The 21,776-nt window shown below is 33.9% G+C and overlaps 1 protein-coding gene across 5 annotated transcripts in view; it reads left to right on the top strand.

Annotated features, from left to right (window-relative positions):
• NFXL1 (nuclear transcription factor, X-box binding like 1) overlaps positions 1–21,776 on the top strand; it is a 66,643-nt gene that overhangs the window by 31,420 nt on the left and 13,447 nt on the right. For all 5 annotated transcript variants that reach the window (XM_034671866.1, XM_011222035.3, XM_019797254.2 and 2 more), the window contains exons 13-19: positions 325–445; positions 676–835; positions 1,559–1,650; positions 8,496–8,517; positions 9,134–9,274; positions 14,312–14,478; positions 20,852–20,921. In XM_034671866.1, coding sequence (XP_034527757.1) covers positions 325–445; positions 676–835; positions 1,559–1,650; positions 8,496–8,517; positions 9,134–9,274; positions 14,312–14,478; positions 20,852–20,921 — 773 coding nt within the window. The remainder of the gene's footprint in view (positions 1–324; positions 446–675; positions 836–1,558; positions 1,651–8,495; positions 8,518–9,133; positions 9,275–14,311; positions 14,479–20,851; positions 20,922–21,776) is intronic.

Raw genomic sequence — 21,776 nt, forward strand, 5'->3', positions numbered from 1 at the left:
GAACTGAACACAACAGGTGACCAAAACTCTGATGGTTAAAGAGAACATTACCTATATTTCCAAAACCCTCCTTGTATCCTTCGTAACCATCATCCTGATTTCAAACAGTATAGTTTTTCCTATTTGTTGTATGTAAATGGACTCATATGCTATGTACTCTGTGTTTGGCTTCCTTTGCTCAGTGTTGTGTGTATGAGGTTCATTCATTTTGTAGTTTCTTTATTCTTGTAGAATTGTATGAATTCTAAACTCACTGATTCTATTGTTCATTGTCATTTGAATAGTTAAGGACATTTCTTTTTAAGTTTCAGACTTTTTTTTCAGGCAGTTGTTATCCCTGCCCGGAAACTGTAGATGTGAAGTGCAATTGTGGTAATACAAAGGTGACGGTGCCCTGTGGCCGGGAACGTACCACAAGACCACCCAAGTGCAAAGAGCAATGTAGGTTAGTATGAGGTTCTGCACAGACTTCCATTTGGTGTCTTACAAATTTAAATTCATATTATTTTTAAATATTGTTAGTATTTTAAATTTTGCTTTAATATTCTAAAATATTAATATTCACGGTATTCTTGTTCTGTATGGAATCAGAAGATACATAAATAGATAATTGCACTTTAGATATAATTTTTCAATGATCAAAAGTAATTTAAAAAATTGTACTTTATGATTTAGTCGACCACCAACTTGCCATCATACAAGTCAAGAAAAACATCGCTGTCACTTTGGCTCTTGTCCTCCATGTCATCAACCTTGCCAAAAAGTTTTGGAGAAATGTGGTCACTTGTGTCCTGCTCCATGTCATGATCAAGCATTAATAAAGCAAACTGGCAGGGTAAGGGAATATATTATTAAGAGGTAGTGCATTGCTGTGGGTCATATTTTCTTAATTTTACTTAGTCATTCAACAAGATGATTAAGTACCTACTGGGTGTTAAGCACTGTAATAGGAGCTGGGGTACAAGGTAAATAAGATTTGATCTTCTGTCTTAGGAAGCTCACGCTATAGAACAGGCAAGGAACCAATAAACAGATTGTGATAGTCATGTTATAATCCTGATACACATGAGTTTGGCAGTCTTCCTTTACATATTGTGGTTCAGGGTTATGGATATCTTCTGGTTTCCTCAAAGATTCATTCACTTATTTGGTGAATATTTATTGAGTCCTTACTATGTGTTAAGCGTTCTCCTACCTGCTAGGGAGACAACAGTGAACAAATAACGGAGATTACATTCTACTGGTGGAAGCTGGATTTTACAGTTCTGTTTCTCATTCTCCTTTTGGCTAATAAGAAGTAAAGGAAGCTACTTTGTCTTTGTTCTGCCACTTAAAAACTGGAGTCTGCCTTAATTTTTAACATCAACTCTGTGTGGAGGGGAACAATCTGATAGAGTATAGATGGAATAAAATATTTCAGTAAGCACAATTTTTTGGTTACTTGAAAAAATTTCAACCTGCGTGAGCAGAGGATATGTGGAACTATTTTCTTAGATTCTTATATTGGCCATACGATTTAATTCCTCTGCCTTTAAATTGTTATGTATTTTACTTGTAGCACCAGCCTACAGGCCCTTGGGAACAGCCTTCTGAGCCAGCATTTATTCAGACTGCATTACCTTGTCCTCCATGTCAAGTTCCTATTCCTACGTAAGTATTTTAGAATTTTAACTTAAATTTTTTTTTTTTTTACATAGTTCAAAGTGTATTTTAAGTTACCTTCTCCCCTGTGTTCAGTCCATCATTTTTTTTCCAGGCCTAGTCCATAAACCAGTCTCTCTGTCTTCAGCCTCATTCTTTTCTAAGTACATTTTGCATACTGCTTGAAAACCTCTAGATATCTTTTTTTGAGTCTTTCCCCCAGCTGGAGTTTAATGCCCTTGTGAGTTTCCATAGCAACTCACACTTAGAATATTTCATCCAAGAGATCATCATCTGTTAGTTTTCCTGACTGATTCCCATGCTAGTCTGTGAGCTCCTTAAGGACAGAGGAAAGCCAGGTTGTAGGTAAGGCAAACTTGAAGAAAACATTGAAAATCAAAGAAAGTAGTGTTCTGGAATGTAGTGTTCCCAGGAAGTGACCTGAACTGAATTGTAGGAGTCAAACCCTAGGGTAATATGAATCGTGGAATGGTTCATACTTTGAGTAGAGGTTATGGAATATAGGAGTAAAAGAAGCACAGAACTCTGGGAAGCAGTATAAAATTAGAAAACAGGTTGTTGTCTACCATTAAAGTTCCAGACTGAATATTGGTGTGTCTTATGTACTTTTTTAAAGAGACAGTTCTTATTTCCTTTTAAAAGCTCTCTCTCGCATTTTGTCCTTCCACATCTTTCTTCTCAGTTTAAGTAGAATGTATATTTTTATATATTGGTTGTGCAGTCAGGTTGGGAGGCAAAGTGTTGTTGGGAGCTCTATCTACAAACAGTGATTTTAGTCTATAGATAGTGGAGGGGGAATTCATAGGCACTTAAATTGTTTGTATAATTGTAGTCAATTATCTTCAAATTCCTTAGTCTGTCTTACAGGAGTATTATTTACCAGATATGCCTATCTTGTTTCCTAAAATATTTAAGGTTGGATTAAATATTTATTAATTAACTTCCTCGATTAATTTCCTCAAAATTAATTAATTTCCTCAAAATCTTAGGTTGGATTAAATATTTTATGACAGTAGAAAACTGCCTGGAATTACTAAGTCATGTTTACTAGAGGTTTAAAGAATTAATTTTAAGTCTTTCCTTTGCACTTGACTGGAATGTGTGGCTGAAAATTCTTTTGTGGGGTGTATATATTAAAACATTGTGTTTTACTCTTGAGTCCAATGTTGTGTTTCCTGCTAACTACTACCATGAATAAGTCTTATATCTTCTCTGTTTGTAAAATAAGGGTATTCAAGGTATTTACAAAGATGTCAGTGGGAAAGAGAGAATTTTCGGAGGTCTTTATCAAAAAAATATTTGTTGCATCTAGTAAATAATTTTTTTCTTAAAGTCTGTTTTTTCTGATGTTAGTATAACCACTTCTACCCTCTTTTGGTTACAGTTTACATGGAGGAATGGACAGATTCTTAGAAATGCAAAAACTTCTGAAACTGACTCAAAGAGAAGTAGAAAATCTGAATAAACCTATACCTAGTAAAGAGATCAAACTAGTAACCAAAAACCTACCACAAAGAAAAGCTGAGGACAAGTGACTTTACTGGTGAATTCTACCAAACATTTAAGGAATTAAGACCAATGTTTCACTATGGGAAAACACTTCCTGACTTACTCAATGAAGCTTGTGTTTCCTTGATACTAAGAGCAGAAAAAGACATCACAAGAAAAGAAAACTATAGATCAGCATCCCTTTTATATATAGATACAAAAATTCTCAACAAAATACTAACAAACTGAATCCAGCAACATGTAAAAAGAATTGTTTGTACATCATAACCAAGTAGAATATATCCCAGAAATAGTGAGGTTGATTCAACATATGAAAATCAAAATATCAGAGTAATATTTTATCACAAGAATAAAGGATAATCAGTAGATATGCAGAAAAACGTTTGACAAAATCCTACATACTTTCTAGATAAAAACATTCAACTAACTTGGATAAACAAAATCCCTCAACCTGATAAAGGGCATCAGTTGAAAAACCCTTAATCATACTTAATGGTGAAAGACCAAAAGCTTTCCTCTTAAGACCTAGGATATCTGCCCTTGCCCCTTCTATTTATGTTTACATTGTATTAGAGGTGCTAGCCAGAGCAATTAGACTAGAAAAAGAAATAAAAAATGTATTCATACTAGGAATAAAGAAGTAAAACTATTTGTGTTTTTAAGTGACATGATCTTGTATATGAAAAATCCTAAGGAATCCTTATACAAGCCATTAGAGATAGTAAATGAGTTTGGTGAGACTATAAGAAACAGTATACAGAAGTCAATTCTATACCCTAGCAATGAACCATCTGAAAATGAAATTAAGAAAACAATTCTACTTCCAGTAGCATTAAAAAAGCAACATTTTTATTTAAAAAATTTAATAAAAGAAATCTGAGATTTTATACACTGAAAACTATAAAACATTTTTGAAAGAAATTAAAGAAGACCAAAGGCTGTGGTACTGGCATACAGATAGACAAATAGATCAAAGGAATAGAATTGAGAGTCTGCCCATAAATTTAGAAATTTATTTCTAATTAGTTTTTGATAAGGTTACTAAGACAGTTATTTAATAAATGGAAATACATCCCATGTTTGTGAATGGGAAGACTTAATACTGTTAAGGGCACTCCTACAAAATGATCTACAAGTTTAACATATTCTCTGTCAAGATCACAGTTGGCTTTTTTGCAGAAATTGTCCCCGAAATGCATATGGAAATGTGAAGGACCCATGATAGCTGAAATAGTCTTGGAAATGAAAAACAAAGTTAGAGGACTCACACTTCCTGATTTTAAACTTATAAAACTGTAGCAGTTAAGAATCTGTGATATTGGTGTAGGGAAAGACATATTGATTGATGGAATAGAATTGAGAGTCCAGAAAGAAACCCATATGTTTATGCTCACTTGATTTTTGACAAGAGTGTCAAAACAATTCAGTGGGAGGAAGAATGTTTTATGTCCGCACATGGTGCTGAGAGAATGGATATTCACATCGAAGAAAAATGAATTTGGACCTTTACTTCACAACATATGTAAATATTAACTCAAAATGAATCAAAGATCTAAAAGTAAGAGGAATGAAACTCTTAGAAGAAAACATAGGTGTAACCTTTTGTGTCCTTGGGTTAGGCAGTGTTTATTACATATGACACCAAAAGCATAAGCAACAAAAGAAAAAATAAAGTCAGGGGACATTATTAAGCACAATTTCTTAATTGTGCTTCAAGGACACAATAAAAAAATTGACAACCCACAGAATGGGGGAAAAAGTTTGCAAATCATATATCCTGTAAGAATATTATCTGGAATATATAAAGAATTCTTAAACTGAGAAACAAAAAGACAAATAATCCAATTAAAAAATGTGCAAATTCTTTGAAGAGACATTACTCTGGAGAAGATGTTACAAATGGCTAGTAAACATGTGAAAAGATGCTCAAGTAATTGTTAGGGAAATGCAAGTCAAAACCACATTAAGGTGTCATTTTACACTCACTAGGAAGGCTAAAATAAAAAAGACATAAGTGTTGGTGAAGATAGGGAGTAGTTGGAACCATTATACATTATTGATGGGAATGTAAAATGGTACAGCTACTTTGGAAAGCAGTTTGGTAGTTGCTCAGGAAACTAAACTTGGAGTTAACCAATTTTACTCTTCGGACTAAGAGAATTGAAAATAATGTGTTCACAAAAAAACTTGGACATGAATGTTACGATAATAGCATTATTATTAATAGTCAGAAAATGGAAACAAATATCTATCAACTGATGAATGAATAAACAAAATGTGGTATTTCCATGCAATGGAATATCATTCAGCTATAAAAATGCATTAATTACTGATACCTGCTGTAACATGGATGAACCTTGAAAACAGTATTCTAAGTGAAAGAGACCAGACATAAAAGGCCACGTAATGTTTGATTCCATTTATATGAAATGTTCAGAATAGGCAAATCCATAGAGACAGAAAGTAGATTAGTGGTTGCCAGGGGCTGTGGAATGACTCCTAATAGTTACAGGGTTTCTCTGTTGGTTATGAAAATATGCTCGATACTGGTAATGGTTCCATAACCTTGTGAATATATACTAAAAATCACTTTTTAAAAGTATAAATTTTATGGTATGTGAGTTTTATCTCAATTTTAAAAAGGAGACAAACCTACACATAAAGATCTCTCTAACTCTGATACAATGATTTTTCCGTGAATGTATAATAAAATTATTATAAAGTGTATGTTAAAATTATTACCTGTCACATGAACTATCCAGGTAGTATGATTTCTTTCTTAGGGTAGAATGTTCATGTCTTCTTCTCCCTTATCTACCATTTTTAAACATAACATGACTTTTAATGAAAGTTCGGCCATGTGGTAAAAAAATTCTGAACATATGTGCTATATCATTTATGGTGCCTTTGGCTTCAAGTCATGAAGAACCTAAGTAAAAAGTGACATAATAACGTTTAAGCTTTGCACAGTTAGACTGGAGGTAGAGCAGTTCCATGGTTGGTTAAGCTGGTTAATGGAGTGATGCATCATCAAAGGCCAGATTCTGTCTATTTTATCCTCAGTGTGTCATCTTTGCCCTCAGGCTATTTGGCCTTCTGATCAACTTCCCATCCAGATAGGAAGTTTCCAAAGAGAAAAACAGGAACTGTTTGTGCCTTCTACCATTATCATCTTTTTTTAAAGAGTGAGAAGCCTTCTCCAAAAGCCCCATAACAAAACTCCTTCCACATTTCATTGGTCAAAATAGGATCACAAGATAATTTCTAAACCAGTCCCTGGAAAAGGAAACAATGTTTATTTTTTAGTTTTTTTAAAATAGACTTTATCTTTTTTAGAAGACTTTCAGGTTTACAGAATAATTGCACAGAAAAGGAGTACAGAGTTCTCATATGATCCTGCCACGCATAATTTCCCTTGTTACTAACATTTTGTATTGGTGTGGTACAGTTTTTTACAATTGAGGAACTGATAATGAATAATAATAATATTATGAACTAAAGTCCATAGTTTACGTTAGGGTTTACTTTGTGTTGGATGGTTCTATGAGTTTTGATAAATGCATGATCTCATGTATCCACTATCCACCATTACAGTATTATACAGAATAGTTTCACTGCCCTAAAAATGTCCTGTGTTATACTTGTTCATCCCTCACTTTCCTCTCCCACAAGCTGCTGGTAACCATTGATCTTTTTAATTTCTCTATAGTTTTGCCTTTTCCAGAATGCCACATAGTTGTAATCATATAGTTTGTAGCCTTTTCAGCATATATCATGTAGCAATATGCATTTAAGTTTCCTCTGTGTCTTTTTATGTCTTGGTAGCTCATTTCTTTTTATTGCTGAATAATATTCCATTGTATGAATGTACCACAGTTTACCCATTCACCTAATGAAGGACATTTTGGTTGCTTCCAAATTTTGACAGTTATGAAGAAAGCTGCTATAAGCGTTCATGTGTAGATTTTGCTGGATCAAATGGTAAGCCTAGTGTAGCTTTGTAAGACACTGCCAAACCATCTAACAAGGTGGCTGTACCATGTTGCATTCTCATCAGCAGTGAGAGTGCCTTTTGCCCTGTATTCTTGCCAGTATATGCTACTGTCCATGTTTTGGGTTTTAGTCATTCTAAAAGGTGTGCAGTGGCATCTCATTTTAATTGGCAGTTTTCTAATGACCCGTGATGTTCCGTATCTTTTCATATGTTTATTTGTTGCCTGTATATCTTCTTTGGAAGGTGAGGTGTCTGTTCTGTCTTCAAATCTTGACCATTTTTTAATCGGGTTGTTTGCTCTCTTACTGAGTTTTAAGAATTTTTTTTTTACATTTTGGATACAAGCCCTCTCCCAGATACATGTTTTCCAAATACTTTCTGCCAGTCTGTGGCTTTTCATTGAAGTGTTTTCATTTAGCACTTTCATCTAAGTGTTTTTCACAAGGCAGATGTTTTGGTTTAATAAAGTCTAGCTTAACTATTTTTCTTCTGGAGATCATTTTTTTGATGTAGAATCTAAAAAAATCATCATTAAATCCAAGTCACCTAGATTTTCTTCTGTGTTTATAATTTCATTTTCTGTGTCAATGTCTTTATTCCACCACCAAACATTTGTTGAGAACACTATCCCTTCTCTATTCGGTTGCCTTTTTCCTTTGTCAGAGATCGTTCGACTGTATTTATTTAGGTCTGTTCCTGGGCTTTCTGTTCTGGTCCATTCTGTTAACAGTACCATACTGTCTTAATCATTGTAGCTTTATAGTACGTCTTTACGTTGGGTAGTGTCAGTACTGTATTGTTCTTCAGTACTGTATTTGGCTATCCTGGGTTTTTGTTTTTCCGTATAGACCTTAGAATCAGTTTGTTGGTGTCCACTACTAATAACTTGCTGGGTTTTGATTAGAATTATGTTGAATCTAGATCAAGTTGAGGAAGAAACAACATTTTAACAATATTTTTATCTTCCTATCAGTGAACATGGGATATCTCATAATTTATTTAGGTTGTCTTTGATTTCTTTCATCAGTGTTTTGTAGTTTTGCTCATATAGATCACGTATATATTTTGTTAGATTTGTATCTGTTTCATTTTTTGTGCTAATATAAATGGCGGTATGTTTTAAATTTCAAATTCCAGTTGCTCATTGCTGGTATATAGAAGAACAATTGGTTTTTGTAGGTTAACTTTGTATCCTGCAATTATTCTATAATCACTTACTATTTCTGTATGTGTTTATTTTAAATTCTTAATAAAACTAGTAGACTTAGCACCTTTGCTTTAGATAATCTTTTTGAATTTGTAACGTTTTCATTTTATTTTTTTCTTGCAGAGAATGTCTTGGGAAGCATGAGGTGAGTTATAGGCACAGATTTTAAGTAAAGCTTATAATCTATGCTGCTTCTGTCGAGGATTGTTAGAAATGACAAAGTCAAAGCTTTGTTTTTTTAGTGCTTTAAAAAGTACAAGAGTTAATCTGCAAATTTTTTTTTAGAGATTTACTTTATTTATTTTAGAGCAGGAGAGAGAGAGGTCATATGTGCCAGTGGGGGAAGGGGCAGAGGGAGAAGGAGAGAAGCAGACTCCCCACTGAGCAGGGAACCTGACAGGGTGCTTGATCCCAAGAGCCTGAGATCATGACCTGAGCCGAAATTAAGAGTCCGATGCTCAATCAACTCAGCCACCCAGGTGCCCTTCTGCTGATTTTTAAAATATACTGTGCTTTTGGGTATTAGCCTATGTATATGTGGTCACTATATTGAATTTCCCTTTTAGAAATAGAATGTCTTGCTTCTTGGCATTCATTTTTTGGATTTTTTGATAGGTTACTTTGATTTTAAAAATAAGTATTATTAATGAAAATGCCTTAGACCTTTATGAAACTTGTTCTCAAGTGATAACAGTCATTTCAGAAACATGGGTCCAGAAGGTTTTGTGTGTGTTGCTAATTTTCTTTTTTTTTTTCTTAAGGTGAGTCCACTACCATGCCATGCTGTAGGACCCTACTCTTGTAAGAGAGTATGTGGACGGACCTTAGATTGTCAGAATCATATGTGTATGAAAGAATGCCACAAAGTAACTGAAATTGATGCCTGCGTTGGCAAAAACAAGGTAATATCCTTAGGTTGAATATACATGTGCCTATAGTGTGCCTGCAACATTTTTTTGGATAATTATGCCATAAATATTTTTCCACTTTGTTAGAACTTTTTTCTTCTTTCTTGCCGTCATCCCTTCTCCTCCCTTGCCTCTCTTAATACAACTAACTTTGACAGCTTGGTGTATGTTTCTCTTTATCTTTGTGCTAGCTAATGAGAATAAGCTTTCTAATGTTCTCTTTACATACTATACCTGTGTTAATACATAGGCTTTGATTTTATGATAAAAGTACAGAAATTATATGTCCATTTAGATAGTAGGTAGCAGTATCACTTGCACTTCTATCCATTTATATCTCTGGCTTTAGTCTGGAGCCTTTGTTCTCAGCAATTTTTTAAACCTAACATCTGTGATAGGCAATGTTCACAATGTTAATAAATTCCTAATTGTTCATCAGAAATAAAGTAATAGCATCACAGATGTAGGGCATGTGTGTGTGAAATTCACTAAAAGGGTTTTATAAAGCATATGAGAAGTCAACCATTGCAAGATCTCTAAAATCGCCATTTTACAAGGAAAAATAAATGGAGCTAATCAAATTTTAAATGATACTAAATTTTATTTTTGAACATTTAAATTCGTCAACACATAAAAATATAAAACAACAAAATTATTTTCAATAGCAATAAAATGTGCAAGATTCCTATTAAAACAGAAACACAGATAGTCTCCTGTTCTGAATTGCCTACACCATGTGAAATGTTCTGGCCAAGAAAATATGGGCAAAATGTTTTTCGTCTCCAAGAATAGTAAGGGAAATCTTTATTTATCATTAACCACTCTACTTTTTCTCTACTTCTGTGATTGAGGAGGTTGTTATGTCCCATGTGATACAGTTAAAAGCTAACAAACTCTCCATCCTCCAGTGTCCCAGAATGACTGACTTGCCAGAGTCCCCTGCCAGGCTACATTTGACATGGTGTGTAAATAAAAAATAAACTTCCGTTATATAAAAAATTATATATTTTAAAAATATTTGATTTTTTTTTTGTGGACTTCCATTCTTTAGGGAATCATATTATGATTAGCAAGTGTGTTTAAAGAGAATAAGCAAAAATTTTAAGATTCATTTTTTTAAATAACATTAAATTTACTAATTTTAAGCTATTAATATGAATTGTATGTTTTTGAAAATTTCACTTGCATTGTTGCTTTTTTGGTCTTTGATTTGGTGATTATAAAGCATGATAACCTAAGCATCCGTAGTGTCATTCTTGCTCATGTGCAGACATGTAAATATATTGCTTGTAATTTCTTCATCGATCCATGCTTTGATCCTTAATAAAAATGTATGCATCATAAAATGAAAAAGATATTGGAATTATAAAATCATACTAATTTAATAATTCAAAACCACTTTAACTCGTGAGATTATAGCTGCTGTATGGCTTTCCTCTGGATTTCTAGAACATCAAGTGAGTTGGGAAGAAACTCACTTCAAGAGCTGATATGACACTGGTTGGGGAATTATCTTGGATTATCCCAGCATTGCTTCATGGGCAGTGGCTGTGGTAAAATATGGGTTATAAGGTATGTGCAGTTCTCCTTAATTTAGCTACAAGTCCATCTTTATGGACTCAAGGAAGGCTGATGCAGTGCAAGTGAGTGAAAATTACATTATTTGGGGAATAACTTTGCAGTTGTTCTAATTTATATATTAAAAATGAGATAATTTATAAACTTTAAAATAAATTCGTTACTGTAACCTCTCCATTGAGACCCAAGATCTCCTTGTATGTCTCTCTTGACCCAAATGGCTCTGGAATTACTAATGTAGTTTCTACCTTGAATTGTAGCACAGAGCCTACAACATAGCAGGTACTTAAAAGTGTTTATTGAATTGACTGGAATCAAAACTCTTCTGCTTTCTTATGTCTGTTCTGGTCTCTTTCCCTGGCTTTACCGGCAGATCTCAGTCCAATCAAGGCTATTCTTACAGGCAGTGCCTCTGATTGGTACCATTAGCAACAATATATCCCTATTGTCTAACTCATTGACTGGAGTGAGTGGAGCAGTGGTTAACTGGGGAAAGGTGTGAGGCGGGTGGCAAATGAAGTGTGTGTATTTCCCAAGCAAACCTGGGCACAGATACTTTTGAGTGACTGAAAGAAGAAATAATGAAGATAGTCTTTTCTCTTTGGGAAAAATCTGTACCAAAAATAAATAAAAAAAGAAAATATATGTACATAATCACACATAGGCACATATATTTCTTATATAATTACATATGTGACAGACCCTTGCTCTGAAGTGTTGTCTGTGTGATGGGCATCACCTGTAATCTTGTTGGAAATGCAAAACCTCAGGTCTCGCGTCAGTATTTTAACGATTGCCAAGTGATTGATCATGCACAAAAATGTCTGAGAATCACTGCTAACGGCAATGTGTGTGATGTGTGATGTTTCATTGATTAAAAAAAAAAGAATTTTGTTATAATCATCAAACTTGCTAAGAGGTTGGAACTTAATTGTTCCAGCCGTTAAAAACAAGGGATAATTTTGTAATGTGATAGAGTACTAATTATCACTACAATGACAATCTTATTACAATATGTAAATGTTGAACACCTTAAATTTACAAAATGTCAAATACATGTTAATAAAACGGGTAAAAAAGAATTTTACATATCAAGATTTATTTTCCAGTTTGTAGTAGTAACCCAAATGTTTATTCTGCTTTCCTTCTCATCATCTCATTGCTTATGAGCAGGGAGACGGGATTGCTGTCTGCCCTGGATTTCCAGATGTCCGATGAATCAGAAAAAACTCATTTTAAAAGCTGATATGACTGATTGGGGAATTATTGTGGATTATCCCAGTATTGCTCCCTGGGTTAATATTCATTTTCTCTTTTTTAAAGGAGAACGTATAAGGTATTTGGCAACCAGGCATGCTGTATTTCTGAATTAAGATAGTTTCTTCTAGAATCCAGAACTTGATATTGGAAGTGATCCAAGAAGATAGCTTAGCAAGTACAGATTTAGTGATTTTTTCCCCTCATAATTGGAAGGAAGGAGCCTCATATCATCAGTATAATTCTTCGTTTGCAGATAGGGAAATTGAAGGTTGTCAAGTGACTTGTTCATGATCCTATAACAGGAGAGTAGTAATCAGAAAGTAGTAGTATTGCTGATGTCTAAACTCCCAGCCCAGTATGTTCTTCTGTTCATGTTATTTAAGTGAAAGATTATTGCAGGTGTGCCATATAGCCAGGAAAAAACAAGTGAAACAGACTGTGTGTGTCATCTTTGGTTATATTTGCATATTTTGACATTCATTGCCTATCTTTCTCCTAGTCTTTCCCATTTCAGAAAGTTGTATTACCAGTTTTACCCCATTCTGCAGATGAAAGACAGGAACATTGCTTGATTTATTTCTTCATTATCCTTGTCTCACAACATACCTTGTCATGTTTATCTTCAAATTACATCCCTGAATCTGACCATTTCTTATAACCTCTACCACTAACATCCTCATCCAGGCCGCCATCATCTCTTCCCTAGAGATGCCTGTAGTAGTCTCCCAGACAACTTCTCTACTCCCACTTTTGTCTTACTGTATCAGCTAGACTCATCTTTTAAAAATATAAGTTAAAAAAAAAATGCAAGTCACTTGTGTCATCTCCCTGCTCAAAACCCATCAGTAGCTTTCAGTTACTCTCAGGATAAAATCCAAGTGCCTTGTGACGGCCTATAAGGCTTTATAATGATCTAACTTCTGACTACCTTTCCCATCTCTTCACTTATCACTCACTTGCTCATTTCTGCTTCTGTTCTTGCTATTTCTGGAATATTCCAAATTTGTTCTACATCAGAGCCCTTGCACTTAGTGTTCTTTTCTCTGGGACTCTACATTCTTATGGCTCTCTCCTTTATATATTCTGTTCAAACATGAGCTTTATCAGATAGGCTTCCGTCTTATTGCTCCTGTTAACATGCTTTATCTTTTTTCAGAGTATTTTTGAAGACATTCTCTTATTCTTTACCTCCCCCATTTAAATTTTAGTTTCTTAGGTCAGGGGTCTCTCCCATTTTCCATATTCCCAGCGTGTGAATAATTCCTGGCGTATGATGCTGAAAGTGTGTAGAATAAATGAATATACTTTTAAAAATAAAAAATAGAAATTATTTATAGAAGAATGTTTCATAATTGAAACACTTTTCCTTTTTAATCGTATATGTCAAAAATAGCTTAGATTTTTATTGACGTAATCACTCTTGTAATCATGGTTATACTTCGGAATGATAACAAAATTTTTAAACTTTAAGACTTTTTGTTCATGTCTGTAGCTTTCTTTATCTCACATATGACATGTGAAGATAAATAATAGCCTGCAATAACAATTTTTAAATTTCGTTAGTAGGTAAATGGTAGTTAAATTATTAAATTACTAGAGTTGAGTTACATTGAAGTACATTTATTTGTAAATGTGACATAATTTTGGTCCACTGAAGTGCTTTAAAACATAAGCTGCTGGTCATTCTCCTTTTTCCCCTCTATGTATGTTTCTCTTTGGCAAGATGAGAGCAGTGTATCCAGAACATTGAATGCTTTGGGAATTTTTATTTATGTATTAACAGAATGTTGATTTCTTTAGTTTGGTGGTGATCATGTTTGTTGGCTGGAAATGAATTTACAATGTTTTATTTTTTTTCTGCTACAGACTATTCTTTAGGAAGTAATTTACATTTTTAGTGGGAATACTTGTAATCAAGTACAATTTCAAGATGAGGCAGTTTGATTTTTGTAGGCATAAAAATCTTTGTGAATAGTGGTCATATTGATAATCTTGCTGTTCTTCATTTTGAATATGTATATTTTTCATTTTAAATATTTTTAAAAGAGTGAAAGCATGCGTCATTTTATTAACTGTATGCCTAAGAGCTGCAAAAGTACTTTCTTTTAATGGGATACGTAAATTTTATAATTTTAATGTATAGAAATGTTAGACTTCTGTACTTAGATTATTTGTTTCCTTACTACCTATCAGGCTGGCCCAGAATGCCTTCAGTGTGAAGAAGGGTGCTCTAAATCACGGCCCCTGGGTTGTCCCCATCCATGTGTTTTGCCGTGTCACCCTGGAGAATGTCCTCCTTGTGTTCAGATGCTTAGAATAAAATGTCACTGCAAGATCACAAGCCTATATGTGGAATGTAGGTAAGTGGACTGAAGAAATATTCTGGTTTTACTATAATTATTTTTAACCAGTATCTTTATTTAATTCAGAACCCTATAAAGAGTACTTTAAGGAATATTGTTCGGTGTCACCTGTAGATGCTAGAAGCCTAGATTTTCTGGGAGAGAGACCTGAAATGTAGAAAGAAATGTAGAACACTTCACCTTCTAGATACATAACTCTGATTTCAAAGACAATTATGCTTTTTTTTCCATTTGGGGATTCTGTATAAGATTTTTTAAGGAAAAAAGTTGTATCACTGCTTTAAAAAATATAGAAACATTCCAATAGCAGATTGCTCAAGTAACAGTGTCAAACTAGAATTTTGTTGGATGAAAAGTTGATGTGCACATAGTTACTGAGGCATAATTTTAAAATTATAGTCTTTTATTACAAATGTAGCTGTTATGGCATTTGTCATACTAGGCTATGATTTCTATATTTTCTTTATTTAAAAAATGTACACTTATAAAATGCATGTTTTTGCTTGTGGATTATGTGGAGGGGAAAAAAATCCCCATTTTTTTCTACTTAATTACGATCTAACATAATTTACTAACTTGTTGAGCTCCATTCACCCAATTTTGTAAAGTGAGCTCTTTGTAAGTGTATTTTCCTGCAGTTAAATTTGGGAATATGACTTTGTTTCTGATTTTTTGAACATAAGTAGTTTTTGAAAAATAGCTGTGAATATTAACTTAAATTTGTTTTTGTCATTTATATTCTAGGCTTATGTTTTGTTAAATTGGAGATGTCAAATTTTATTCTTTTTAAATATGAGAACTATTTTGTTGAAATTTTAAGAATAAGATACTACTTTAGCTTTAGAACTTTGGTAGGGAGAGTGAAGAGGGCAATTTCGCTTTATTAATGAGTGATACTGAGGAAAGAGGTTTTCTTTTTGGTCTTGCAGGGCCTAAATTTCTCTTTCTTCCTTCTTTTTCCCTTTGTCATGTAGTTTCCAAAGGGTGACTTTACCTTTTTACCTTCTTTTCCAAAGTGTTGCCTTTCCAAGATTGGCTCCTTGATTCTTGTGCAGCTTTTAAAGTTTCTTCCCATAGTTAGTGCTCTGATATACCAAGACTTTTTCACATCTGGGTGGACTTTCTCTTTCTGGTGTGATGTTAGCTCAGTTGCCCTCTTCTCTTTTCTGCTCAGTTTTTCCAGAACTCTGCTGGTTCTCTGAAATGATTTGCTTAGGGAGCTTGAGAAATAGCTCTGCTATGAATTGGTATTTATTTTTCTACTTAAAGGTAATTTTGAAATTTGTAGAAAATTCAGAAATTTGTATCTTCTAGTTATGTGGAGGTTATAGGATTTGAAGTATATGTTTTTCAGCAGAATACACATTCATTTCAAGTGTACATTGAACATTCTTCAGAATAGATCATACATTAGGTTACAAAAGAGGCCTCAACAACTACAAAAAGATTAAAGTCATATCATGCACCTTTTCTGACCACAACGCTATGAAACTAGAAGTCAACCACAAGAAAAAAAATCTGGAAAAACCACAAATAAATGGAGGTTAAAGAGCATGCTATTAAACAATGATGGGTCAACCAGGAAACCAAAGAAGAAATAAAAAAAAAAAAAATAATGGAAACAAGTGAAAATGAAAACACAATGGTCCAAAACCTTTGGGATGTAGCAAAAGCCGTCCTAAGAGGGAAGAATATAGCAATACAGGCCTACCTCAAGAAGCAAGAAAAATCTCAAATAACCAACCTAACCTTACACCTAGAAAAATAGAAAAGGAACTAGAAAAATAACAATAAATGAAGCCTAAAGCCCACAGAAGGAAGGAAATAATAGAGATTAGAGCAGAAATAAATGATATAGAAAATAAAATAGAACAGATCAATGAAATAAGGAGCTGGTTCTTTGAAAAAAAAATTAATAAAATTGATAAACCTCTAACGAGACTTAATCAAAAAGAAAAGAGAAAGGACCCAAATAAATAAAATCACAAATGAGGAGAAATAACAACCAATATCACAAAAATACAAACAATTAGAGTATAATGAAAAACTCTATGCCAATAAATTGAGCAACTAGAAGAAACAGATACATTCTTAGAAGCATATAAACTACCAAAACCAAAACAGGAAGAAATAGAAAACTTGAACATACTGGTAACCAGCAAAGAAATTGAATCAGTAATTGAAAAACTCCCCAGAAACAAAAGTCCAGGACCAAGTAGAGGTGGGAGGGATGGGGTGGCTGCGTGATGGACATTGCGGAGGGCGTATGTTGTGGTGAGCGTTGTGTATTGTGTAAGACTGATGAATCACAGATCTGTACCCCTGAAACAAATAATACGTTGTATGTTAATAATTTTTTTAAAAACTTAAAAAAAATAAAGTCCAGGACAAGATGGTTTTACAAAATTCTACCAGACATTTAGAGAGGAGTTAATAACTGTTCTTCTCAAACTCTTCCAAAAAATAGAAAAGGAAGGAAAACTTTCAAATTCATTCTGTGAGGCCAGCATTACCCTGATATCAAAACCGATAAAGATATCACTAAAAAAGAGAACTATAGGCCAGTATTCCTGATGAACATAGATGCAGAAATTCTCAAAATACAGCAAACTGAATCCAATATTAAAAAAAAAATCATTCACCATTATCAAGTGGGATTAATTCCTGGGCAGCAAGCATGGTTCAGTATTCACAAATCAATCAGTATGATACACCACATTAATAGAAGAAAGGATTGGAACCATATGATCCTTTCAATAGATGCAGAAAAAGCATTTGACAAAATACAACATCCATTCGTAATAAAAACCCTCAACAGAGTAGACTTGGAGGGAACATACCTCAGTATGATGAAGGCTATATATGAAAAACCCACAGCTAATATGCTTATTGGGGAAAAACTGAGAGCTTTTCCTCTATGGTCAGGAACAAGACAGGGATATCCACTCTCCTCACTTCTATTCAAAATAGTACTAGCCACAGCAATAAGACAACAAAAAGAAATAAAAGGCATCCAGACTGGCAAGGAAGAAGTTGGATTTTCACTATTTAAAGATGGCATGGTATACTGTAGAAAAAACCCAAGAGGTCCACCAAAAAACTGCTAGAACTGATAAATGAATTCAGTAAAGTCACAGGATACAAAATCAATGTACAGAAATCTGTTTGCATTTCTATACACCAATAATGATACAGCAGAAGGAGGAATCAAGGAATCAGTCCCATTTACATTTGCACCAAAAACCATAAGATACCTAGGAATAAACCTAACCAAAGAGGTGAAAGACCTGTGTTCTGAAAACTATAAAACACTGATGAAGAAATTGAAGATGACACAAAGAAATGGAAAGACATCTCATGCGCCAGGATTGGAAGAACAAATATTGTTAAGATGCCTGTATTACCCAAGCAGTCTACCCATTTAATGCAACCCCTACTAAAATTCCACCAGCATTTTTTACAGAGCTAAAACAATCTAAAATTTGTATGGAACCATGAAAGACCCCCAATAGCCAAAGCAACCTTGAAAAAGAAAAGCAAAGCTAGAGACATCACAATTTCAGACTTTGAGTTATATTACAAAGCTTTGGTAATCAAAACAGTATGGTACTAGCACAAAAATAGACACATAGATCAAGGGAACAGAATAGAAAACACAGAAATGAACCCACAAATATATGGCCAGTTAATCTTCTACAGAGCAGGAAGGAATATCCAATGGAAAAAAGATAGTTTCTTCAACAAATGGTATTGGGAAAACTGGAAAGCAACATGCAAAAGAATGAAACTGGACCACTTTCTCACACCATACACAAAAATAAATTCAAAATTGATTAAAGATCTAAATGTGAGTCAGGAATCCATTAATATCTTGGAGGAGAACATAGGCAGTAACTTCTTTAACACTGGCAGTAGCAACTTCTTAGTAGATATGTCTCCTGAGGCAAGAGAAACAAAAGCAGACATAAACTATTGGGACTTCATCAAAATAAAAAGCTTCTGCATGGCAATATAAAGAGATTCCAAGGGGACCCAGGAAACTTTTGAGGGTGATGGGTATATCTGTTATCTTGATTGTGGTGATGGTTTCTTGGATGTAAACATATGCCAAGTCTTACCAGATTTTCCACTTTAAATGTGTACATTATTGTGTTCTGTATTATACCTTAGTAATTCTCTTTTTAAAAGCCTTCCAAAAACACGATGTATATGTTTTTATAGAGAATTTTTCAGACTCAATATTCATTATAATAATTTCATTTACTTTCAATTCAGTGAATTATTTCATGTTATCTTTTTTTTTAGTCCTTTTCTGCTTCATGTAATTTCTTTTATTTATTTATTTATTTATTTATTTGACTGAGACAGCCAGCGAGAGAGGGAACACAAGCAGGGGGAGTGGGAGAGGAAGAAGCAGGCTCCCAACGGAGGAGCCTGATGTGGGGCTCGATCCCAGAACACTGGGATCACGCCCTGAGCCGAAGGCAGATGCTTAACGACTGCGCCACCCAGGCGCCCCATGCTTCATGTAATTTCTTCTATAGAAATTAGATATAAAAGATACAAGTGTTGGAAAATTAGTTTATTCCTAATTATATTTCTAATATATATTCCTAATGTATATTTCTAATATATATTCCTAATTATAAAATGACAAGAACAAAATGATACTAAGTCTTAAGTTCAGAGGTGAGCTGGGGCACCTGGGTGGCTCAGTTGGTTAAGCGTCTGCCTTTGGCTCAGATCTGAGAGTCCTGGGATCGAGTCCCGCATTGGACTTCTTGCTCAGTGAGGAGACTGCTTCTCCCTCTTCTACTCCCCCTCTTCTCCCCCTGTGTGCTCTCTCTCTGTCAAATAAATAAATAAAATCTTAAAAAAAAAAAAATTCAGAGGTGAGCACCATACTTGTAAGAATGAAAATATGACTTTTAATAGAGCCAGTATAAAGACTTTGTGATATTATTAAGTGAATTTTTGCTAAGAAAATTGCATATGTTACCTTAGAGTACATTTATGCTAATTTATACATATACTTAAGATAATAGTTTTGACGTTAGTTAGGCTAAACTTATGGTGTATTTTGGCAATTATGTCTAAAAAGGGAAATAAGCAGGAAAAGAAAGAATCAAAAGTAGAAGTAGAAGAAAGGTAATGGGAAGAGAATAGTGACCTACATGCGATAGGGATTTTAAGGGTGTCACTAGTTACTGATTTATGCAGTGTCTATTGTGGTTATATTTAACTATCTGTGAAAAAGTTTTATTCGTTGGTGCTTGTGACTTTTCCTGAGTTACCCACCAAGTCAAATATAAAAGCACACAGACTGATCTAAAATGATCAAATCTAAAATGAATCCATTTCTAACATTGATAGCTTACAAAAACAACTAAAAAAGCTTTCCTAAAATAAGCTTACTAAATTCTTCAATTCGAAGTAATTTTTTTTTTCTGTTGTTCTTTAAGAAACAAAACAAACAAGCATACGGAAAAAAAGAGAGAGGCAAACCAAGAAACAGACTCTTAACTATAGAGAACAAACTAATGGTTATGGGGGACGGGACGGGGGGAGCAGGTAATGGGGATTAAGGAGTGCACTTGTTGTGATGAGCACTGGGTGTTCTGTGGAAGTGTGGAATCATGATATTGTACGCCTGAAACTAATATTACAGTTTATGTAACTAATTGGAATTTAAATAAAAACTTAAAAAAAACCTGGGTGAGCATTTTCTGTGTCAGTTTTTAAGTAATATATTGAGCCATTAGTTTTTAATCTTTTATGTAAAAGGTTTAGGAAGATGATAGTTATGAATGATTGCCATACAGGAGAAGTTAATAGTAAACTATTTTTTAAAAAGATTTTACCCATTTATTTGAAAGAGAGTGAGTGCACGAGGGCAAGTGGGGGAAGGGGCAGAGGGAGAGAGAATTTCCAGCAGACTCTGGGCTGAGCATGGAGCCCCACATGAATGAGGCTTGATTCTCTCATCCTGAGATCATGACCTGAGCTGAAATCAAGAGTCAGATGCTTAAGGGACTGGGCCACCCAGGCGCTCCTTCATAGCAGGAACTATTAAAGAAAGGCCAGGCACAGATGATATTTTGTGTGGGTTTTATACTTACTTTTTGCAGTGATTGCCCTTTTGGCATTTGATTTGTTGGTGATAGAAAAAGGGCTGGAAGGTTTCAGGTATCAGACCAGGTAAGTAATTTGAAGACAGTTGTTACAGATGATACATAATTAAAATATTTTTCAAGAAAAAAATGAAATAAATAAGACAATTTTATGGATATGTTGGAAATTATTTTTAGAGAGATTCTGCTGTAAAATGGACTTTGGTTTGAATGTCATCAAAACTTCCTCTTATTTTTAGAAAAATAACCACAGCCGATGTAAATGAAAAGAACCTCCTTAGTTGTTGCAAAAATCAGTGTCCTAAAGAGGTAAGCTTTAATAGAACCTTTTAAGTTGTATTTCTTGGGCATTGTTTCTCATGGATTTTCTCTTTTCTTCTTGGTCTTATTATTTCAGGTCTTTTCTGAACCTACTAGAAATGTGGGTCCAAAAAGGAACATGGGATTGATGTCTGTAAAAATGTAATATATTGACCATAGATGTACATCTCTTTATGAAATTTGGGGTATGAGAACTAGGAATGACCCTTTGAAGATTTTTTAAAAGCAGTTTTAAAGATAGCTTATATACTTCATGTGATAAAGTATTGAATTAATGCTTACCCCCCCCCACCCCTTAAAACAGATGAAGGATTGTGTGGTTCATAGGCAGTTAGACAGTAAATCCATAGAAGGTTATTTAAAAAGCAGATGTGTGTGTGTGTACTTTAAATTCATTATTATCTTTAATATAAAGCACTTATATAAATAAAAGTTTTATTTTTGAAGATTCTGATGCTTGTATATACATTGTATTTATACTGAAAGTATCAAAAATAGTTCAGAAAAATTGTTCAGAGTGTAAAGGTAAAAACTGATGATTTATCTGGGTGATAATCTGAGAAACCAAAGTGGTCCATCTATAATTGGTCAATTTAAAAGTCAGAGTATTCCCTTTTTTGTTGTTGGAGGTAGGACAGTGACAGTTATTTGATTTGGTTGGACATCTATAAAGGAATCCTTTTGACTTACAGATGTACCAATAGTACCACTTTTAGTTCTTTGTCTTTATGCACGTAACTGTTTCTCATCCTGTTTGGAGTCAGGGAGAGATGACGACAAAGCTTTAAATATAGTAGTCGTGCTCTTTGATTAATGATATACCTTTTTGTTAACAATATTTTC

Source organism: Ailuropoda melanoleuca, chromosome 11, assembly GCF_002007445.2.
Source record: "Ailuropoda melanoleuca isolate Jingjing chromosome 11, ASM200744v2, whole genome shotgun sequence".
In the NCBI taxonomy this organism is placed as follows: Eukaryota; Metazoa; Chordata; class Mammalia; order Carnivora; family Ursidae; genus Ailuropoda; species Ailuropoda melanoleuca.